The sequence below is a fragment of the Phyllostomus discolor genome, chromosome 3 (genome assembly GCF_004126475.2).
Source record: "Phyllostomus discolor isolate MPI-MPIP mPhyDis1 chromosome 3, mPhyDis1.pri.v3, whole genome shotgun sequence".
In the NCBI taxonomy this organism is placed as follows: Eukaryota; Metazoa; Chordata; class Mammalia; order Chiroptera; family Phyllostomidae; genus Phyllostomus; species Phyllostomus discolor.
Genome location: NC_040905.2, coordinates 197,143,934 through 197,166,308, shown reverse-complemented (window position 1 = coordinate 197,166,308; position 22,375 = coordinate 197,143,934). Strand labels below are relative to the sequence as shown.

The window sequence follows — 22,375 nt, the reverse complement described above, 5'->3', positions numbered from 1 at the left end:
TATTTATTTTTTAGTTCTGTATCAACTTATCACACCACTGTCCATCAATGAGTTCTGAGAGGTGGAAGTACACTGAGTTGGTTAAGGAAAGAGAATCAAACCTGTTGCAAAGAGCACACAGGAGAACTCCTAAAGGCAGAACAGTGTGAATGGGATTACTCACTAGTGCATTAGTTCCCTGATTGAGCTGGAACAAGTCACCAGGAACTCAGAAGCCAAAACAGCCAGTTTATTGTCCTGCAGTTCTGGAGGTCAGATATCTGACCCTTGGTCCCAGGACCAAAACCAATGAGCCCAGTGTCTGTCAGTGTACTCACATCACCTTCTGTGTCCTTTCTCAGAGTTTTAAAATTTTCCCCTTGGTAGTTTTCTAGTGTATTCTTGGTTGTTAATTGCTGTGTACTGTCACAAGTTTGTTTGTTTCACAGTGTAGAAAATTTAAGTTTAGAATTAGTCAGCTGGACTCAGTTTAGAGGACCCCAATTTTGTTGGCAACTTCCAAATGATCACATGGGGAAGGCAGGTGAACACATGCGTTCTTCTCTCCATCAGGCCTGAGCAGGGTGTCGGCCTTGGCCATGTCAGTGTTGTAGAGCTTCCTCACAGCCTGTTTGGCCTGGTGCTTGTTGGCCTTGACACCCACAGTGAACACAAGTGTGCCCTTGTCTTCTGTCTTCTTCATGGCTTCCTCAGTGGTCAGTGGGCACAGGACAATGGCAGAGTGGTCAAGCTTGTGTTTCCTGGGCCAGACATTAATGCTGCCTCCTGAGGCACAGTGTTTGACTGTGGCAAGGTCACTGGCATGCAGATCTTTGTTGTGTTGCTTTTTATGCCTTTCACCTCTGCTTTCTTTGTCTCCCAAGCCTTTGGTTTGGCTTTGGCTGTGGCTTTGGCTTTGGCTTTGGTGGTGGAGGGGCCACGAGCTTCCTTTTTCTGTGTGGGCACCATTTTCATGAAAAGGCTGTTTGTTTATTGAATGATTAGTTATTACCATGAGTCTTTGCTGGTATAGAGAAATGCTATTGATTTTTATAATTTGAATACTTCAGCAAATTTGAAAAATTTCTCAATAATTATAATGAAATTTAGTCCAATAGTTTGTGGAGTCTTGGTTTTATAGATATACAATCATAGTGTTGCAAAGAGTGGGAAAGTACCTGCTCCAATACTTAGGCTTCTCTCAGTCTTTTTTTTTTTTTTTTGGAATGGCTCCTCAATTCTTCCATTACAACATTACATGACAAAGTTTCAAGATTACAATGGCATAGATATATAGTGAATCTACCCAACAGATGTGTGTAGCAATATCTTGCATCATACACCTAACAGCCCTGCTAGAAAAGTAATGCTATTTCTTCTATAAAACATGCTTACTAAGGTCCTTGCCACACGTCACAATCATGGCTAACAGTCTTCTCCTTTGTGTCCACACACTTCTGTTCCCAGTGGTTGAATTATACTGTCATCAAGCCAGCTGGGTTTGCTCAAACCTGTTTGTTCAAATTGGTCTTATCATTGTAAATATGTGATTCAAATAAATATCACAAAAGTCAATGAAATATACATAAAAAAGTTGTTTCAATAAAAATTAACTTAAGTGTTTTAGAAATGCTAGGTAATAAAATCATATCATTGAAGGAACTAGTATAAAGGACACATGGACAATAACAAGGGGGGATGGAGACAGGAGGGAGATGGGGAGGGGTGGGAGGGTGGGCCGGGACAGGGGTAAAGGGCAGAAAACTGCACCCGAACAACAATTAAAACCAAAAAAGAAAAATAAGAAAAAAAATCAAATCATACTGTCCATTCATTTTAGTGACTCAATAAAGGTGAATCACTAAGAATTATTGAATTAGATGTTAGCCAGGCACTGCAAAATATAGGTGGAACTTTTTCATAACGTAAGAGCTTTCTCTCACCTCGCTTCACAAGTGTTTTTAACTTTCCAATCTATTTCAAGAAAACAAAACTGAAAGACATAAGTGGTGACTACTGTGTGTACACCTGAAAGAGATTACAAAACTCCAATCATGAGACCCATATGCCAAAAAAAAAAAAATGCCATGACTCTCTTCCAAAAGTTTGATGAATAAACATACATTTATGTTTTAAATTTTAGTTACATATTTAAAATATTGATTTTTAAAGAGTCTGTGAGAAAAAGAAAAAGAAAAAATTTGAAAAAAAGATTCTAGGTTTTAGCCACATTGCTGATTAGCTAACCAACTACCAGTCCCAATGTGCCAGGTAAAAATGTTTCTGCCATGTTCAAAAATGAGTAAAGCTGCACACTTTACTTGTTTTGGCCCAGCACGTGCTGTGGGCCCAAAATGAGATGCAGCAACCAACAGTGGATCATCACAAATAAATCCAGCTTATACTGGAAGTTATGATGGCTTGTAGAGTCATACTGTCTCCTATTTTACATGTTTGAGAATTGGAATCATGTCTCTCTCTCATGATAGGTGATGAAAAAATTCTTATGAAATTCTTTTCCTGGAAGTATGCTCTTTTATTACAGACTACCATTTCATCAGCTGGATATTCCTAAATCATTATAGTGATAAATCATTTTTATACTCCAAAAGATCTGAAATTAATTCTTACCATTTTCTCAAAAAAACATAAAGTAACAGATAAGGCCAATAAAAATGTATCCTACTTATGACTTCTTCATTATATGCAGCTTCTTTCTAAATAATCTGTCCTACCCAGATAGAATCTTTCTAATATACTAATTGTTCTAATGTATTGGGTTGGCCAAGAAGTCCATCTAATTTTTTCTGTAAAATAAAAGACACATTTTTCATTTTCACCAATAACTTTATTGACTTGGTTATTTTGAGTATGTCAGCTGTCTCTCTCATGGTAGAATGTTGATTGTTCTTATTTAGTGTCTCAATTTGATTGCTATCAACTTCAACTGGTCTACTCAACCATGGAGCATTACCCAACAAGAAATCTCCAGCACAAAACTTCTCAAACCACTTTCGATACATTCAATCAGTCACAGCACCTTCTCCGTACACTGCACAAATCTTTTTTGTGTGTTTCAGTTGTGTTTTTACCTTTATTGAAATAATAAAGCATAATATGTCAAAAATGTTATTTTCTGTCATCTTCAATATTAAAGTGGCTACACAAAAAGTTAATAATTTTTATTTTTTTTAAATGCATGCTGATATGACAGCTGTCACAATACAACCTAACGAAATTGTTTTGAATGAAGTTAATGACAACCAAAAGCCACAAGAACAATCTTGCAGGAAAAAACAAATGAACTTTTTGGCCAATCCATACTAAATGCTCTAATTTCTTTTTTTTTTTTTTTATTTCAATCATTGTTCAAGTACAGTTCTCCCCCCCCACTCCCGCTCCAGCCCCTCCACCCAACCCTCCCCCCTTCCCCACATTACCCCCTACCCTTAGTTTTTGTCCATGTGTCCTCCAAATTTGTTCCTGTAATCCCTACCCATTCCCCCCCGAAATTCCCTCTTCTCTCCCCTCTGGCCACTGTCAGACTATCCCCCATTTCAGTGTCCTTGGTTATATTTTGCTAGTTTTTTGTTTTGTTTTGTTTTGTTGTTTAGATTCCTGTTAAAGGTGATATCATGTGGTATTTGTCCCTCACTGCCTGGCTTGTTTCACTTAGCATAATGCTTTCCAGCTCCATCCATGCTGTTGCAAAGGGTATGAGCTCCTTCTTTCTTTCTGCTGTATAGAATTCCATTGTGTAAATGTACCATAGTTTTTTGATCCATTCATTTACTGATGGGCATCTAGGTTGCTTCCAGCACCTAGCTATTGTGAATTGTGCTGCTATGAACATCGGGGTGCAAAAGTTCTTTTGTATTGGTGTTTTAGTGTTCTTAGGATAGAGTCCCAGCAATGGAATTGCTGGGTCAAAAGGCAGATCCATTTTTAGTTTTCTGAGGAAGTTCCAAACTGCTTTCCATAATGGTTGTACCAGTCTGCAGTCCCACCAACAGTGCACTAGGGACCCCGTTTCTCCACATCCTCTCCAACACTTGTTGTTTGTTGCTTTGTTTATGATGGCCATTCTGACTGGTGTGAAGTGGTATCTCATTGTGGTTTTAATCTGCATCTCTCTGATGGCTAGCGATATTGAACATCGCTTCATGTGTCTTTGGATTTTCTGTATGTCCTCCTTGGAGAATTGTCTGTTCAAGTCCTTTGCCCATTTTTAAATTGGGTTACTTGTCTTCTTAGAGTGGAGTCGCGTAAGTTCTTTATATATTTTGGAGATTAAACCCTTGTCTGAGGTATCATTAGCAAATATGTTTTCCCATACAGTTGGTTCTCTTTTTATTTTGATACTGTTTTCCTTAGCTGTGCAAAAGCTTTTAATTTTGATGAGGTCCCATTTGTTTATTCTTTCCTTTATGTCCCTTGCTCTAGGAGACAAGTCAGTAAAAAAGTTTCTGCGTGAAATATCTGAGATTTTCCTACCTACGTTCTCTTCTAGGACTTTAATGGTGTCACGCTTTATATTTAAGTCTTTTATCCACCTTGAATCTATTTTTGTATAAGGTGTAAGTTGGTGCTCGAGTTTCATTTTTTTGCACGTAGCTGTCCAGTTCTCCCAACACCATTTGTTGAAGAGGCTATTTTTATTCCATTTTATGTTGCTGCTTCCTTTGTCAAATATTAATTGACCGTAGAGGCTTGGGTTTATTTCTGGGCTCTCTGTTCTGTTCCATTGGTCCATGTGCCTGTTTTTATGCCAGTACCAGGCTGTTTTGATTACAGTGGCCTTGTAGTATAGTTTAATGTCAGGTATTGTGATTCCTCCTACTTTACTCTTCTTTCTCAAAATTGCAGCAGCTATTCGGGGTCGTTTATGGTTCCATATAAATTGTTGAAGTGTTTGTTCTATGTCTGTGAAATATGCCATTGGTACTTTAATCGGTATTGCATTGAATGTGTAGATTGCTTTTGGTAGTATGGACGTTTTAATGATATTAATTCTTCCAATCCATGAACACGGTATATGTTTCCATTTGTTTGTGTCCTCCTTGATTTCTCTCCTCAGTGTTATGTAGTTTTCTGAATACAGGTCTTTTACCTCTTTGGTTAGGTTTATTCCTAGGTATTTTATTTTCCTTTTTGCTATTTCAAATGGGATTTTTTTCTTGATTTCTGCTTCTGCTGTTTCATTGTTGGTGTACAGAAATGCCTTTGATTTCTGGATATTGACTTTGTATCCTGCTGTTTTACCAAATTCATTTATTAGGTCAAGCAGTTTTTTGGTGGAGTCTATAGGATTTTCTATGTACACTATCATGTCATCTGCAGTGACAGTTTTGTTTCCTCCTTTCCGATTTGGATTCCTTTTATTTCTTTTTCTTGTCTGATTGCTGTGGCTAGAACCTCCAGTACTATATTGAATAGAAGTGGTGAAAGTGGACATCCTTGTCTTGTTCCTGTTCTTAGTGGAAAAGATTTTAATTTTTGCCCATTGAGTATAATGTTGGCTGTAGGTTTCTCATATATGGCCTTTATTATGTTGAGGAATGCTCCCTCTATTCCCACTTTACTGAGTGTTTTTATCATAAATGGGTGCTGTACCTTATCAAGTGCTTTTTCTGCATCTATCGATATGATCATGTGGTTTTTGTGTTTGCTTTTGTTTATGTGATGTATTACATTTACTGATTTGCGTATATTGTACCATCCTTGCATACCTGGAATGAATCCAACTTGGTCATGGTGTATGATCTTCTTAATGTACTGTTGGATGCGGTTTGCCAGTATCTTGTTGAGGATTTTAGCGTCAATGTTCATCAGCAATATTGGCCTGTAGTTTTCTTTCTTTGTTGTGTCTTTATCTGGTTTTGGGATTAAGATGATGTTGGCCTCATAAAAAGAGTTTGGTAGTCTTCCATCTTTTTGGATTTTTTGAAATAGTCTGTGAAGGATAGGTGTTAGTTCTTCCTTAAATGCTTTGTAGAATTCTCCTGTGAAACCATCTGGTCCAGGGCTTTTGTGTGTTGGGAGTTTTTGGATTACTGCTTCGATTTCCTTTGCTGTTATTGGTTTGTTGAGGCTTTCTGCTTCCATTTTATTGAGTTTTGGAAGGTTATATTTTTCTAGAAATTTGTCCATTTCATCTAGGTTTTCAAATTTCTTGGCATACAGCTCTTTGTAGTAATTTGTTACAATCCTTTGTATTTCTGTGGTATCTGTTGTAATCTCTCCTCTTTCATTTCTGATTGTGTTTATTTGGGTTTTCTCTCTTTTTTTCTTGATGAGTCTGCTTAAAGGCTTGTCGATTTTGTTTATCTTTTCAAAGAACCAACTCTTGGATTCATTGATCTTTAGAATTGTGCTTTTAGTCTCTATGTCATTTAATTCTGTTCTGATCTTGGTTATTTCCTTCCTTCTGCTTGCTCTGGGCTGTCTTTGTTGTTGTTCCTCGAGTTCTTGTAGACGTAGGGTTAGGTTGTTTGTTTGAAATGTTTTTAACTTTTTTAGGTGGGCCTGCATCGCTATGATCTTCCCTCTCAGGACTGCCTTGGCTGTGTCCCATAAGTTTTGGGTTGTTGTGAGTTCGTTTTCATTTGTTTCCAAAAACCGTTTGATTTCTTCCCTAATATCATTCTTGACCCATTCATTGTTTAATAGCATGCTGTTTAATCTCCATGAATTTGAGTGTTTTGGGTTTTTTTCCTTGGGGTTGGTTTCTAGTTTCAGTCCCTTGTGATCCGAGAAATTGCTTGGTATGATTTCAATTTTTTTGAAATTGTTGAGGCTTGTTTTGTGTCCTATCATGTGGTCAATCTTTGAAAATGTTCCATGTACATTTGAAAAAAATGTATATTTAGCTTCTTTGGGATGGAGGGTTCTGTAAATATCAGTAAAGCCCAGCTCGTCTAGGGTATTGTTCAATGCCACAATATCTTTGCTGATGTTTTGTTTGGAAGATCTGTCCATTTTTGATAGAGGGGTGTTAAAATCCCCCACAATAATTGTGTTGCTGTCCATATCTTTCTTGAAGTCCTCTAAGATTTTCTTTATGTATTTAGGTGCTCCTATGTTGGGTGCATATATATTTACTATGTTTATGTCTTCTTGGTGAATTCTTCCCTTGAGTATTATGAAATGACCTTCTGGGTCTCTCTTTATGGATCTTCTTTGGAAGTCTATTTTGTCAGATATGAGTATTGCTACCCCGGCTTTTTTCTCCTGTCCATTTGCTTGGAAAATTTGTTTCCAGCCCTTCACTTTCAACCTGTGCAGATCTTTTATCCTGAGGTGGGTCTCTTGTAGACAGCATATGTGTGGGTCATGTTTTCTTATCCAATCAGCTATTCTATGTCTTTTGATTGGAGCGTTTAGTCCATTTACGTTTAAGGTTATTATTGATAGGTACTTATTCATTGCCTTTTATGTACGTGTGATCCTCTCTCACTCTCTCTTTTCCTTTCTTTCCTTAAAGCAGTCCCTTCAGCATCTCTTGCAGAGCTGGTTTAGTGGAGGTGTATTCTTTTAGACTTCTTTTGTCTGAGAAGCTTCTTATTTGGCCTTCTATCTTAATTGAGAGCCTTGCTGGGTAAAGTAGTCGTGGTTGCAGCCCTCTGGTTCTCATTACTTGGATCATTTCTTGCCATTCTCTTCTGGCTTGGAGTGTTTCCATTGAGAAGTCAGCTGTTAGCCTTACTGGGGCCCCCTTGTATGTTACTTCCTTCTTCTCCCTTGCTGCCTTTAAGATTCTCTCTTTGTCTTGAAATTTTGCCATTTTAATTATGATGTGTCTTGAGGTGGGCCTCCTTGGGTTCCTCTTGATTGGGACTCTCTGTGTTTCCTGGATTTGTGTGACTTTTTGTCTCATCAAATTAGGGAAGTTTTCCATCATCACTTGTTCAACTAGGTTTTCTATCCCTTGTTCTTCTTCTTCTCCTTCTGGTATCCCTATTATACGGATATTATTACGTTTCATATTGTCTTGCATTTCTCTTAATCCCTCTTCATTCTTTCTGAGCCTCTTTTCCCTTTCTTGCTCTTTCTGGGTGTTTTCTTCTATTTTGTCCTCTAGCTCGCTGATCCCATCTTCTGCTTCATCGATCCTGCTTTTCATTCCTTCTACTGTGTTCTTCATTTCAGAGATTGTATTCTTCATTTCCTCTTGGCCCTTGTTGAGAGTTTCTATTTCCTTTTTTATGCTGATGTAGTTTTCATTGAGTTCATTGTAGCTTCCCTGTAGTTTCTCGTAGCTCATTGTGAGCTCATTGAGCTTCCTGACAATCACTGCTTTGAATTCAATATCTGATAGTTGAATTGCCTCTGTTTCATTTAGCATTCTTTTTGAGGCTTCCTCCTTTCCTTTCATTTGGGGAGTATTTCTTTGTCTTCCCATTGTTTGTGAGACTCTTCTTGTTCACCTCAGCTTCTTATATTGATCTGTTCTGGCTCCCTCGGTTTATGATGTGAACTTCTTTAGTAGAGTAGCAGTGAGTTTCAGTGGTACTGTTTCCTTGACCCCCCAAGCTCGCTGGTCTTGGGCTGTTGTTTAAGTTGGCTTTGTGTTTGCCTTTGGGTTCTGATTGTTGTTGAGTCTTTCTTTGGTGGTTCCTTCCCGCCAGCTGGTTAAATGTGGGTCACTCTGTCCACCACCTTCTATATTTTGTTGTGCTGGTGAGGGCAGGTTGTGTTGAGGCTGGTTCTTCTGTGTGTACAAGGTTTAAAGAAATCTTGTTCAGTTGTTTGTATTGGGTACTGTCTCTACTGTTTAGTTGTATTTCCAGATAAGCCCTGGATTGAGGTTTGTGTGGTTACTACTCCCTCCTTCACCTTCTTCTGCTGTTATCTGTTAGTGGTTCCTTAGTTGTTGGGTTTCCTCTTCCAGTGGGTATCCTGGTGTTCACCTCCTCCACCTATTCTTTTTTGTCATCAGATGGAGGGGAGGGCAAAATGGTTTAAGACAGCAACCGAGAATTCTATGCTATTTACAGTAGTAGCAAGTAGGGAAGATATAGGAGATCCTTTCACTATGTATAGTGTTAACCATGGTCTTCCACCCAGCTAGCTGATTTTTAGAAAGGATGGAAAGAAGATAAGACTCTTGTTGGGGGAGGAAGGATTGTGAGTTGGATCTATAAAGCAGAGAGGTTGTGGGCGGTCAGATTCTGGGGTAAGGTGAGAGTAAAGGGTAGTAAATAGGTGTAGTGTGTGAGAGAATAGAGTTAACCACTACAGTAATAGAGTTCAGGAAACTTTGAAATGGGCTACGATCTGGGGGGGGGGGGGTGTTGTGAAGTAATTACACTTGCATGGAACAGCAGTTATTTACAATAATATTATGGCAACATTCATATGGCAGAGTCTATGAAATCTAGGTAATAAGGATATGGAGTACTAAACATTGAGTAGTATGCTTATAGGACACAGGTGAGTTAATGGACAGTAGATTAGTAATATGGTATAGAAAGAGATATCAGGGGAAAGCTGTCAGGTCATACAATAAAACCAGCCTAGCAAAGCAGGCTATACAAAAATAAGAGGGATATAAAAATATTGTTAAAAAAAAAAAGATGTAGGAACACTGGAAAAATAATAATAATACAAATTTGCAATAACTTGCAGGTTCTCTGTAATAGCAGAGTGACATTTATCTCACTGTCCCAGCTGTTGTGATGCCCCTTCTTTGGGTTCAACTTTGGTCTTTTCACCGTTCCAGGATTTTGTCTCACTTGTAGGTATTTAGGAAAAAATTTAAAAAAGAAAAAAAATAGAAAAGGCAGACGAAGGCAGGAAGAAGAGATAAAATTGGAGGACAGGAAGGAGGAAGGAATAAAACAAGAAATCAGGTAAGAGAGGAAAAAGAAATCAAAAGAGAATAAAAACAATAAAACTTAAAAAATTAAAAATTGTTAAAAAAAAATAGAATCAAATTAAAAAGTCTCTTGATTTCAAAGTGGCCAAACCGGTTTTTCTGCTCTTGCTGAGGTAGTCTGAAGGATGACTTGTTTGGCTTTTCTTCCTAGGCCCGTGGGGTTCGCACTGGCTCTGCGGCCCGTCCGCCGCCCGGCGCGACCAGCGCTACCCTCGCTCCCCGCGCTCTGGTGAGCGGCGCGGCCCGTCTGCTGCCTGCACGGCCGTCTGCCGCGGGCGCGGCCTGTCCGCAGCCTGCGCGCTCACAGCTGGGGAGCAAACAGGCCAGAGCCACTGATCACTTCAGGAGAATTCCCCAAACAGTGTCTGTGTCCATTCACTCCTTCCTCTTGGGAAATTCCTCCCGATCGAGCCCGCCGCTCTCCAATGGCCCGGTTTCTCTCACCGCCAAAGCTCCAGCCAGAACGGTGACCCTGGGAGTCCGGGTCCGCAGCGAGACTCGGCTCTGGCATTCACCACCTCCAAAGCTGCTCGCCACCCGGTGTGCCCGCCAGCACCTGGACTCCTCCCAGAGCCGCCCAGACCTTGCTCGGCCTGGGAGGGAGCAGCCGACCTGGCTCTCTCCCACTAACCCTACGGCAAACCCAACCGCGGCCCCCGGGCCTGGGGCTGCAGCCCCGGTACCACACGCCTGTCCCGGGGGCCTACCTTGATGCAGCGATCTGTTCTTTGTTCTTTCGGTTCTGCCACAATCCTTGGTCCTCCATTCTCAAAAATGCTGAAATATGTTGGTTGCTTGCCTTTCCACTCCAAAGATCGGTCAGGACTCTCTCCCCTGGGCAGAGGAAAGCCAAATCTGCTCCTTCCTACTCCGACGCCATCTTAGATCTCTCAGTCTTTTTTTCCTCTTCTCCTTGTAACTTTAGCCAGAACCTCCAGGGATGCTGAAATATTGAAACCATACTTTTGGTACCTGAAATTAGTACAGAACTAAGGCCCATCCCACTGACTATTTTTGTATTGCCTGTGAGCTGAGACATTTGCAATCAACATAATATGAGGAACACTATTTTTCACCCCAGTAGAGTAAATTTTCAAGAATTTTATTCAAAAAAAGGAATCTGTTCCTCTTAGTAATACATCTGTATTTCCAAAAAAATTGTAGTCAATGTTCTATTTGAATTTTATCCAAAAATGTGGAAATATTCTTTTTCTATTATTGTGTCAGTACCTACATAATACCCTAATTTTTCCACTTGTTCTGCAAGACGTAAAATGCTGGTATTTACCACCCAGCCCAACAGAGAAGGACTATACTGGCCCTTCCTTATACCGTGGCTTTTCCTCTGACCACTCTTTGCTGTGGTGACTTGTGTTGCACTGTCACCCAAATACACAAGTTTGTCGGATTGAGCCCCCCAGGGCGCCTTCCATAAAGTGAACATGTAAGTATCTAATTGTGAGATTCAGGAGATATTATTTTTTTTAGATTTTATTTACTTATTTTTAGAGAGGGAAGGGAGGGAGACAGAGAGAAAGACAGAGAAACATCAATGGGTGGTTGCTGGGGGTCATGGCCTGCAACCCAGGCATGTGCCCTGACTGGGAACTGAACCTGCAACACTCTGGTTTGCAGCCCGAGCTCAATCCATTGAGCTATACCAGCCAGGGCAGGAGATACTATTTTAAAAGATTGTATTTATTTATGTTTTGAGAGAGCAGAAGGGAGGGAGAATGTGAGGGAGAGAAACGTCAATGTGAGGGAGAAACATGGATTGGTTGACTCTCATATGCATCTTGACTGGAAAAGGATTCAGCAACTCAGGCCTGTGCCCTGACTGGGAATCAAACCAGTGACCTTTTGCTCCACAGGACAACACCCAAGCAAGTGAGCCACAGTGGTCAGGGCTCAGGGAATGTTTTTAAGTTGCCCTTTTACTGCTCCCCTTGAATGGCTTCAAGTTGAATGGAAAAAGCAGAGATAAATGTCAAATAAACTTCCAGTGTAAATATCAACCCAGGACACCCTGAGGTCATGTGGTATTTCAAGACTGACAAGGGAGACTCCACATCTCCCTTCCCAGCTTCAGACACTCTGCCAGCTGAGCCTCTGGTCCCAGGACACACTTGAGTTGAAACCATCTGCTCCTGGAAGCAGGCCCATCAGGAAGATACCAGCTGTTGGGCTTTCTCAAATTATATACATTTTATTGATTAAGCTATTAGTTTTGTCTCACTTCTCCCCATATCTTCCCCTCCACCCTGCACACATCCTCCTACTCGCATTCCTGACCCTCCTTAGTTCATGTCCATGGGTCCTACATGTAAGTTCTTAGGCTTCTCCATTTCCTATACTATTCTTAACCTCCCCCTGTCTGTTTCCTACCCACCATTTATGCTACTTACTCTGTGTACCTTTTCCCCATTCCTCTCTCCCTTTACCTGCTGATAACTCTCCATGTGATCTCCATTTCTGTGATTCTGTTCCTGATCTATTTGTATGCTTAGTTTTTTGTTTTGTTTTGTTTTTTGGTTTGGTTGTTGATAGTTGTGAGTTTGTTGTCATTTTACTGTTCATACTTTTGATCTTCTTCTTTTGCTTAATTAACATCTCATATAATAAAGACTTGGTGATGATGAACTCCTTTAACTTCAGCTTATCTGGGAAGCACTTTATCTGTCATTCCATTGTACATGATATCTTTGCTGGACAGAGTCATCTTAGATGTAGGACCTCACCTTTCATGACTGTTGAATACTTCTTTCAGCCCCTTCTTGCCTGCAAGGTTTCTTTTGAGAAATCTGCTAATAGTCTTATGGGAACTCCTTTGTAGGTAACTGTCTCCTTTTTCTTGCTGCTTTGAAGATTCTCTTCTTCCCTTTAACCTTGGCTAATGTAATTATGATGTGCCTTTGTGAGTGCAACCTTGCGTCCAAGTTTTTGGGACTCCTTCATTTCCTGGACTTCCTGGAAGTCTATTTCCATTGCCAGATTGGATAAGTTCTCCTTTAATACTTTTTCAAGCAAGTTTTCAATTTCTTGCTGTGCCCCCTCTCCTTCTGGCACCCCTATGATTTGGATGTTGGAACATTTAAAGTTATACTGGATGTTCTTAAGCCTCTCCTCATTTTTTTGAGTTCTGGTTTCTTCATTGTGTTCTGGTTGAATGTTTATTTTTTCCTTCTGGTCCAAACCATGGATTTGAGTCTTGGTTTCCTTCTCTTCGCACTTGTTTCCTTTTATTTAACTTTTCATAGCCTTTTTTTCCTCTATTTTGCAATCACACTCAACCATTTCTGTGAGCATCCTGATTAGCAAGTGGTTTGAATTGTGCATCAGATAGGGTGGCTATCTCTTTATCACTTAGTTGTACATTTTCTGGAGCTTTGATCTGTCCTTTCATTTGGCCCATATATCTTTGTCTCAGTGCACCTCTTACATAATAAGGGAAGGAGCCTTAGGTTCTCTCTAGGGCAGGGCAAACCAGGGCACTGTGCTGTGGTGCTGTGTATGTGTGGGAGGGGCCCAAGGGGGAACAATGGGGACTGCTTAGCTATCAGCCAGCTTTCAGTCATTTCCCTGTCTACCCACAAGCACACTGGGTTCTCGTGGTGCCTATTCCCAGGTGGCTGAGTTTGTGTATGATCTAGGACCGTTGGGTCTCTCCAATGAACTCTCCTGTCAGGCTGGGAATGTCTCTCCCTGCTACAACCCCCACAGGCTTTTCAGTCAGATGCTTTGAAGCTTTATTTGCCTGTGCTGGAACTCTGGGTTTCGAGGTCTTTCTCCCTCCCCAGTTGTTCCTGCCAGTTTATGTGCACACAAATGTGGGACCACCTGCTCCACCAGCCTCCACTCCTACTGGTCTGAGAGCAGCCACCATGTCACGAGTCCTCTCTGCCTGGCTACCTGTGTCTGTCCCTCCTTCCACTCTGGATGAATCTTTGTTCTATAACTCTTTGATTGTAGGACTTCCATACAGTTTGATTTTCTGGCAGTTCTGGTTGTTTTTTCTTTTTAAATTTGTTGTTGTCTGTCTTTTTTGTTGTGTGATGAGGCAAAGTGTATGCACCTATACCTCCATCGTGGGCAGAAATCAGAGTGTACAAGTTTTATGCACCTGCCATGTGTCTGTAAAATATTGTGCTGAGTTAAATAGGTCTCTGACCACCAGAAGACACCAGCATTGTTCTTGAAAGATTATTAGCTCTTCTGAAACATTGTTCTGCTGTTCACAAAACCTTTATGATGATTCTGATGGGCTCCTTGAAGAATGGACAGTGGTTGGCTGACCCCTTGGTAAAGAAAGACAGAGGTGGGCATGCCAGTGTGCTGAGGAGAGCACTGCCCCTGGGGAAGACCTGGTCAGCAGCTCTGACAGTGACGGCCCAGCTCCCCAGCTCTCCACAGCTGCCTTTGGTTTCCAACCTGTCTGTTACACCTGCCTTGTAATACACACAGTGTTCCTCCGACCCCCGTGAGCACTGCCATTTCTGGACTCTGTGTGAAACACTCAGACGCAGGTATCTGCATGTCCCACACCCTCATGACATTCTGGTCCCAGTCCGTCACTTCACACATAGGACTCCTCTGAAGCCCAGATGTTAGGTAGTGATCTTTCCCCACCTTCTTTGGCCTCTCACATTTATTTCTTTCCAACCTAGACCCACTACCCTGAAGGTAAGTACAACCAAGCCAAGGAGTTGATTTTATTGCATCAACAGCAAACACCTGTGAAATGGTGCTTAGCTCCACTGACGCAGGCTCACCACGGGCATTGGCTTCATCATTGGGCTTCCCTGACCTGCACAGGAAAGCCTGGGGACTTGTTTGACTAGTGACATGGGAGTGGAAGGTGTCCATGTCATGTGCACCAAGATTTTTTAAAGCTCTCAGGTGGTTCAAAAGTGCAGCCAAAGTTGAGACACATCCCTGTAAGGACGGGATGGGATGGTTTCACTACTCTCTAAAGGAGAATCAAAAAACTGCAGCTATGGCAATGGGGTGTCTGCAGCTGCCCCAAACAGTGCTGTGGATATGGGTGGTTGCAGGTGGATGATCACAGATTGGCCCAGGTACTCAGAGAGACTCCAGGGAATGGCTTAAGGCCCTTCACAACCTCTCCAATGCCCTGGGCTCACATGTATCTCCAATGTATTTGGACGGGTACCTGGGGTGGGTATTACCTGGAGACTGAATTCATGCTCTGAGGACATCTGTGGGAGGGCTGTGGTCTCTTGGTGGCTGAGCATGTGCATGGCAAGTGTCTTCTTCCAGGTGCTGTAAGGAGGAGCCAGGTGTGAGGCTGAGAGTGAAGTGGCACTAATGGATCATGGGCCACATTGGGAGGCCTCTTTCAGAAAGCCAGGGACTTGTGCTGGCTTCCCCAAACTCTCTGCTGGCATAAGAGGTGAGGTAGGCACAAAGCATGAAAGTAAAGGGAGCCCAAGGCAGTAATGGGGAAATGGGGAAGTATGAGGCTCCTGCAGGCTTCCCCAAGGGGATGCTTTTAGCACACAGGTGTCTCCGGACATTCGCCGGGATTGCAAAGGTTAGAGTTAGGGCCTGTAGGGGCCCTGTGTTGGCAGGACTTGCAGGTAGTGGGTGGTTTGTTAGAGGTAATGCCACAAACGTGTCTGGGAATGACAAGGTTTTGGGTATGACAACTCAGGGACCATCTGGGTAAGTCTAGAATCTGAACCAGGGTCTCGTGGTCATCTAGGATCCAGCTGGATGTGTGTGGATGCTTTTGGAGTCCTCACTTAGACCCAGTCGACGTCACTGCCTTTACGGGCTTAGGAAGCAGCACCTCCCATAATGGCCCAGGGTCTACCCCAACCCCCTCTGTGGGGCCTGTGTCAGTGCAGAGCTGGGAAATCATTAGTCTATCTCCCAAAGAGAGGCATTTCCCTGACTAATGTCAGAAATGAAAAATCACGTTCATAAAAATTAGAGGTTCCACATGCAAAGGCTAAGAGCAAAGTTATTTCCTGTTGTTAATAGTAGCTTTGCTGAGGTACAATCGACATTCAACTGCACATATTTAAAGTATGCGACTCACCCTGACCACTGTTGCGCGGTGGGTTGGGGTTTGGTCCATGGCTCTAAAGGTTTCTGGTTCAATTCCCAGTCCCTTCCCCTCTCCCTAATAATAATCAATCAATCAAACACACAAACAAACAAACAAACAAACAAGTCTGTAAGAAAAGTAAGGTATAAAATTGGATAAGTTTGTACAGGGAGATACCCATGAAACCATCACCACAGTCAGGATAGTGAGTTTACCCATCATTCTCTGTAGTTTCCTCTGTGCCTTTGTGATTTCTGCCTCCCTCCCACTGTGCCACCCAACACCCCAGGCAACCACCAATCCACTTTCTGTGTTTAGAGTTTGCATTTTCCAGACATTATAGAAATGCAGCATAATTATTCTGAGATGCTTTCATGTTGTGTTTATCAAAAGCCCGTTCTTTCCTTATTGTTGGATCCTGTTCCCGTGGATGGGCATACCAGCAATTATTTACCCATTTCTGTTGATGGACATTTTCTTGGTCCTAGTTTTCGCCTATTACAAATAGAGTGCCTTTGAACATCACGTACAAGTCTCTGCATGGGTATATGTTTACATTTCTCTTGGGTTATAGGTATGAGTGGAATGGCTGGGTCATGTTGTAGGTCTATATTTAAGTCTTGTAAGAAGCTGAGCAACTTTTCTGGAGTGATGGTACCATTTTACATTTCCATCAGCAGTGAGGGAGACTTCCAGAGTCTCCATTTCCTCCCCAACACTTGATAGTTTAAGTACAAAAAATTATAATGTGTTCTAGAAATCCCAAACTTCCCGACAGTTTCCTAGAATCCAAAGAGAACACGTTAAGTGCCTGCATGAAAACAGTAAACTGTCATGATTTCCACAGAAAGCTTCACACATTGCTTCTTTGTCACCCATCACCACCCTGGTTGCTTTGTGTTCCAGAAGCCTGTGATGGTTTTCTTAGAATGTCGGAGACACCAGCTCTTTGGCTGATGATTCTGAAGTCCCGCCATCATGTTTAGAATATACTCAAGTTTTCCACACAGATGTTTGAAAATGTTGCATTGCTTTTGTTGAATTCAAACATACTTTTCCCCCCCCAAAACTGCCAAAAACCTTACATTGAGTGATACAAATATTCGATGAATATTGGGCATTAAGAATGAAAACTGGGTGGGAGAACACGCAATGACACGTGCCTTTCTTTCTCATGCTGTGTGTGTGTGTGTGTGTGTGTGTGTGTGTATACACACACAAAAAAAACCCTGAGATATTGCTTCACCTGCACGGAGGGTCCTTCTGGACAGGGAGACAATACAGAGAAGGGCATGAGGGATGGGGAGTGTGCTGCACCCAATCCTTTCTGCATAGAAAGGATTGGGTGGGTGGGAGGGGTCTTCTCCCAGCATAAATCTACAAGCAGAAGCTCAGCTGCACTCACCCACGTAGGAGAGAAGTTGAGGACAAAAACATGTGGCAGTGCTGGGTGTGTGGGGGGAGGAGAGGGATGCTGGGAGTCTGTTTCTGCCTGCTTCAGCCTCCCCCACCCACACCCTGGTCACATGCTCTTCAGGCTTCAGCCCAGAGTGGGGTTCTAAGTGGGGCCCAGGGTCAGCTAGGACAAGTGGCCAGAGAGGGAGGGAGGTAATCACACCGTGGAGTCTGCTGTGGGGTGCTGAAGAAGCCTGCTCAGTGCACACATCCTTGGCCTCTGGCTGACACTGTCCATCCTACCCTCCTTCCCACCCTGCCCAGGGATGGACTGGGATCCAATTGTCCTTATGCCACCGGCCCATTTTTCATTTTTCTCTTCAGGCACATAATAGGAGTGCTCATAAGCAGAAAGTTGCAATAGGGTGGTGCCATGGAGATAGAGAGCCAGAGTGAGGGTGCTGGGGAGGGGGAATGGGACAGAGATGATGTGGGCAACAGCAGCATAAGGCCCTCCCTCCTCAGCATCATAGCCCAGTTCATCTTGCAGACCTGGTTGCTAATAGGCTGCCATCTGTTCTTGGAGACAATCAACAAGACACAATGCAGTGCACAGCCTTTGCCACTATTTGTCAAGCTCAGTTCCACTGGCTCAGAGGCAGGATCACTTCCAATTTGTGCATGGTGTCTAAGGTTGTACAGACCTCAAAATACCAGTGACTGGGCATCCATTGAACTAGGCAGGATCACACAAGGGACTGGAGGACTCTCAAAGCAGGCCACAGATGGGATGCCAGAATTTTTAGGTTCGCTGCCCTGTGTCCAGCTCCTCCTGTGACACAGTCCTCTTTCTGGTTTGCGGGATGCAGAAAGGGACCAGTAGCACAAGGAAGAAGTGACCCATAGCTTTTAAGAAGCCTCAGCTGTGGGCATAGGAGCCTCAGTCACAATACTCTTCTCACCTGGAACTCCTCCCCACCTGCTCTCCATATCTGCACACCCTGTCTATAGTTCAAGACCCCTGCCTGTCCACAAGACCCACCCTTCCAGGAATAATTCTCTGACCCCACCAGCCCAGCAGTGCCAGACATTAGTCTGAGGTTTCTACACACACTGTCCCATTGAGTCTCTACATACTTCTATAGACAAGTTTGATTGTCCCCATAAGGGGACACTAAGGCTCTGAAAGGTTCAGTTTGTCCTCATGGCATACAAGGGACAGAGATAGGAATGAAGCTCAGGTCTGTGTGAATCCAAAGCCTATGTTTGTAAGCACTTTCTATGTGATACCGCCTCTCAGGCAGCACCCCCTTTTCTGACCCACAGTGGTCCAGACTTGGTCCCACCCAGCTGGGTTCCTGCATCAGCTTGTGGAACGAAGTGTGTGTATGCATGTCTTCCATCTCTCCACTTCTCCCAGGGACCTATGGCATATGGCGAGGTGCATGTAGTGACTAAACATTTGTTCCTTCACTGTGGTTCAATCAGACAACCAGAAGAAGGAGTTAAAATGTGCTCAATACCAGACTAATATACTTTCCATACATTATTTTCCCCAGACCTATTCTTATTGGCACTATTAGAATGATTCTGACAGGTGCTGTCATCTTTGGTACACACAGTTTCTTTGTTTCTGACTCTTGTTACAATGGAGTGACTCACCCACTGCCCCCAGCACGTGAGCGGTGGAAGCTGGGTAGTCCACACACCCCATTTCCCAGTGGTGTCCATTCTTACCTCACATAATTGGCTTTCAGATTTCACGGTTAAATCTGGTTCCAAATGTCAGCCTCTCATGGAGTTCATTTAGTCTTTTTTGTTTTGAATGTGTGTTTTGAGTAATTTCAGGACACTACGTAGATCTGGAAGACATGACATGCCCAGGCACAGTCGGCCTCCCATCAATGAATGCAGAACATCGGCGGAGTGGGAGAGGAAAGGCGGGGCCCTGCGGACAAAAAACTGGGCTCAGAAGGAATGTAAAGGCAGACATGTGGGTAACAGAGTCACCATTACAAAAAGACTCACTCCCTGTGACCCTAACTGAGTCAGTGTTGTCCCTCCCAAGATGAAGCTGCTGCTGCTGTGTCTGGGGCTGACCCTGGTCTGTGCCCACCATGAACAGAACCATGGCGTTGTGACAAGCAACTTCGACATGTCAAAGGTAGAGTTGGGGAAGTGTAGGGAGTTCAGACTTTGGGGGTAGTTCTGGAATTCTGAAGCAAGGTGGCCCACCTGGAGAACGAGGGTTTTTGATGTTAGACAAAGGAGTGGTTCTGACCTTGGACCAAGAGCAGTTGTAGCAAGTGGAAAGATGACAATCCTCAGGGACCTCCGTTCTCACTGCAGGGACACTGGAAAGAGCTGTTTGTGGGGTGTCCATCGACCTGAGTTCTAATGCCACCTTCACATCACCACTATGAGGCCTGGCCTAGGGCATAGAGTTCAAGGAGACAGGGTTCATGCAGGGACCCATGTCTTCCTTTCACTCCCAATCATTTTACTGGTTTATTGCAGATTTCCGGGGAGTGGTATACCATTCTCTTGGCCTCAGGCATGAAGGAAAAGGCAGAAGAACAAGGTAGCTTCAGAATGTTTGTAGAATACATCGAGGCTTTGGATAACTCTTCTCTGTTAATAACATGTCATAAAAAGTACGTATGGCATTTTTACTTGGGGAAAGAAACTAAATATGGTCTTGAAGCTTTACACACACACACACACACACACACACACACAATACAATACAACACAAACACACAATCATGCACATTCCTGTGAACATTTACATTGTGGGCCTGTGTTTGAAATAGCAGCCCTCATCATGCACTGATCCTGCACTTGAGCAACGTGAAGATTCTCTAGATTCAGAGGTAAGAACTGCTGACAGGAAGGGTTTAAATGACAGTAGAGAAGGTAGGGGCAGTGGGGATCTGAGTCCTAAGGAGTGCGACAGAGTAGTTTAGGTAAGAGGGGAAGGAGAGCCTGGCTCTCTTGTGAAACTATCTCTTACTAGTTGTGGGACCTAGAAATTTTCACTCTTTCCACCCCAATTATCCCTTGGGTAAAAGAAGACAATCACAATTCTCTAATGTGGGTTTTTTCTGTTTCTGTGTGTGAGGGCTGAGTGAGGCAATGCTTGTACAGCATTCATATGAGACGCTGGCACAGCTGAGCCCTCGGCCAACTATCTAGACAGGTAGCCGCAGCAGAGGTGAGAGTGGGAAGTGGAGGAACAGTGATGTCAGTAGTCGGCTCATTCTTAAAGTAGCAAATAAAGTGAAACAAGGGAAATAAAAGCTCTTTCAAAGTTTTACCAAAGGTTTTTCAATACTTCACGAAATGGGACACTCAGGTTACAGGTGGAGTGGCAGGGAGCCAGCCCCTCAGTATCTCACGGGCACCACTCAGCTCATTCTGTTTCACAGGATCAACGGAGAGTGTGCTGAACTGCCTTTCATTTGTGATGAAACAGAAGAGGGAGGTGTATATAGTGTTTCCTGTAAGTATACATTTAAAAAGTCTTTGTAAATTCTACTTCCAGCTGCAAGAAGTTTACTAATTCCCAATGCCTTTAGCATTGAGATCCCTTTCTGTCTCATGCTCTTTAGGTTCAATACATGAGACACGTAATCGCCAATGTTCTCTAATATTTGGGGAACCTTGCTTGTAAAACTCAGGGCCTGGCACATAGACCATGAAAATAAGATGGCAGTGTGGTTATGTGTGCCACCGGCAACAAAAGAAAACTGGACCACAAAAACTTAAATTGTTGGAGAACTTCTGATTCCATGTCCACCATGAGGGCTTCTGATGGCCTATGCCACAGAACTTTGTGCAGACAGGGTGCCAGTATGTAATACCAGCGGGGCTCCTAGACAGGACAGAGACACACAGTCAGCAGACATGGCTGGGGGAGGTTGGTGACCTTCAGGGCAAATAATAGAAGGTCAGTTGCAGCTGTGACAGAATTTCCTACCACTAGGAATCCAGGTACCACGGGTTTCCATTTCCACCCTTGGAAATCACCAGATGATGCCCATGGGGCAGGTGGAATGCTTAGATATCACTTTTACCTCTTCCAGTATTTGCACTTGAATGTGTTTTGTGAAAGAAGATAGGTAAAGAGTTTCACTTGCTTACCATGGACCCTAAGAAGTTCTGACCTGTGTTTTGTTTCCTCCACAGATGATGGATACAATATGTTTCACATAGTTGAAGTAGACTACAATGACTATCTTATCTTTTATGCCGTGAATTCCAATAAACAGAGAAAAACCCAAGCAATGGTGCTCCTAGGTAGAGTATTCTCATGCTGATTCTCCCTTGGAGAGGGCCGCAGATAAAAGATTTCCCCAATCTTCTCCTGGGCCATCCATCCTCCCGTGCAAAGAGGTGCTGACAGTGGGTACACCCAGGCTAGGTGGTGATGGGAAGGTGATGAAATCTCTCATAGTGCAGAAGGACATCCTAAGATGTCAAAGTCAAGAGAAGAGAGAGCCCCTCCCTCTCTTCTGCCTAAGCACCAGTCAGTGCCATCCATCCCCATCATCTGTCCCCCTGTCCCAAGGGCCTCCATGACCAACACAAAGTCAAAGCCATTACTGTCACTCTTCTCATAGTGTGAAACCCAGATGTGAGTCCACAAATCAAGAAAAGGTTTGAGGAACTTTCCCAAAACTATGGAATTCCAAAGGAAAACATACAGGACTTGACCAATGCTGGTAAGTTTAGCTCTCTCTGGTTTCCTCTTGCTAACTCCCTATGCTACTGATTGGAGAAAAGCAAGAGAAGGTAACAACACCTCCAGTGGGGCCCCTCTGTCCTACCCTAGAAACTCATTCAGTTTCTCTCTGGGAAGTAACGGGCTGCTGGTTGACTGTGCTCTGTTCTGCCTCTGCAGACCCCTGTTCCCAGGACTGATGGAGCCACAGAGCCCAGGCCTCCAGGTGGGTGCTGTCTGATGTGGCGGGGCCAGCCCAGAGGTCTCTGCCCTCCAAAACCAGCAGGGCTTGATGCTCAAATGTTGCAATACACACATTTGGTGAGGAAGC

The 22,375-nt window shown here is 43.2% G+C and overlaps 2 protein-coding genes and 2 long non-coding RNA genes across 7 annotated transcripts in view; 2 read left to right on the top strand and 2 right to left on the bottom strand.

Annotated features, from left to right (window-relative positions):
- LOC114514895 (major allergen Equ c 1-like) overlaps positions 1 to 15,081 on the top strand; it is a 20,785-nt gene extending 5,704 nt beyond the window's left edge. The window contains exons 6-7 of the mRNA XM_036022078.1: positions 10,671 to 10,674; positions 14,871 to 15,081. Of these exons, the coding sequence (XP_035877971.1) occupies positions 10,671 to 10,674; positions 14,871 to 15,066 (200 nt within the window). The 3' untranslated portion in view covers positions 15,067 to 15,081. The remainder of the gene's footprint in view (positions 1 to 10,670; positions 10,675 to 14,870) is intronic.
- LOC118499774 overlaps positions 1 to 22,375 on the bottom strand; it is a 25,276-nt gene that overhangs the window by 1,767 nt on the left and 1,134 nt on the right. The gene's annotated exons all lie outside the window — the stretch shown is intronic.
- Positions 19,312 to 22,375, top strand: part of LOC114514997 (major allergen Equ c 1-like) — a 21,680-nt gene continuing 18,616 nt past the window's right edge. The window contains exons 1-4 of one of the 4 annotated variants that reach the window (XM_036022071.1): positions 19,312 to 19,485; positions 19,839 to 19,975; positions 20,750 to 20,823; positions 21,510 to 21,532. In XM_036022071.1, coding sequence (XP_035877964.1) covers positions 19,390 to 19,485; positions 19,839 to 19,975; positions 20,750 to 20,823; positions 21,510 to 21,532 — 330 coding nt within the window. In that variant the 5' untranslated portion in view covers positions 19,312 to 19,389. Of the gene's footprint in view, positions 19,486 to 19,838; positions 19,976 to 20,749; positions 20,824 to 21,509; positions 21,537 to 22,375 lie in introns of all 4 variants that reach the window. The other 3 variants (XM_036022070.1, XM_036022073.1, XM_036022072.1) reach the window with 3 other exon arrangements.
- LOC118499777 lies at positions 20,436 to 21,615 on the bottom strand. Its single transcript, XR_004902310.1, has 2 exons — positions 21,508 to 21,615; positions 20,436 to 20,821 (listed from the first exon to the last, which is right to left on the bottom strand). It is a non-coding gene; the product is annotated as an uncharacterized LOC118499777 (long non-coding RNA).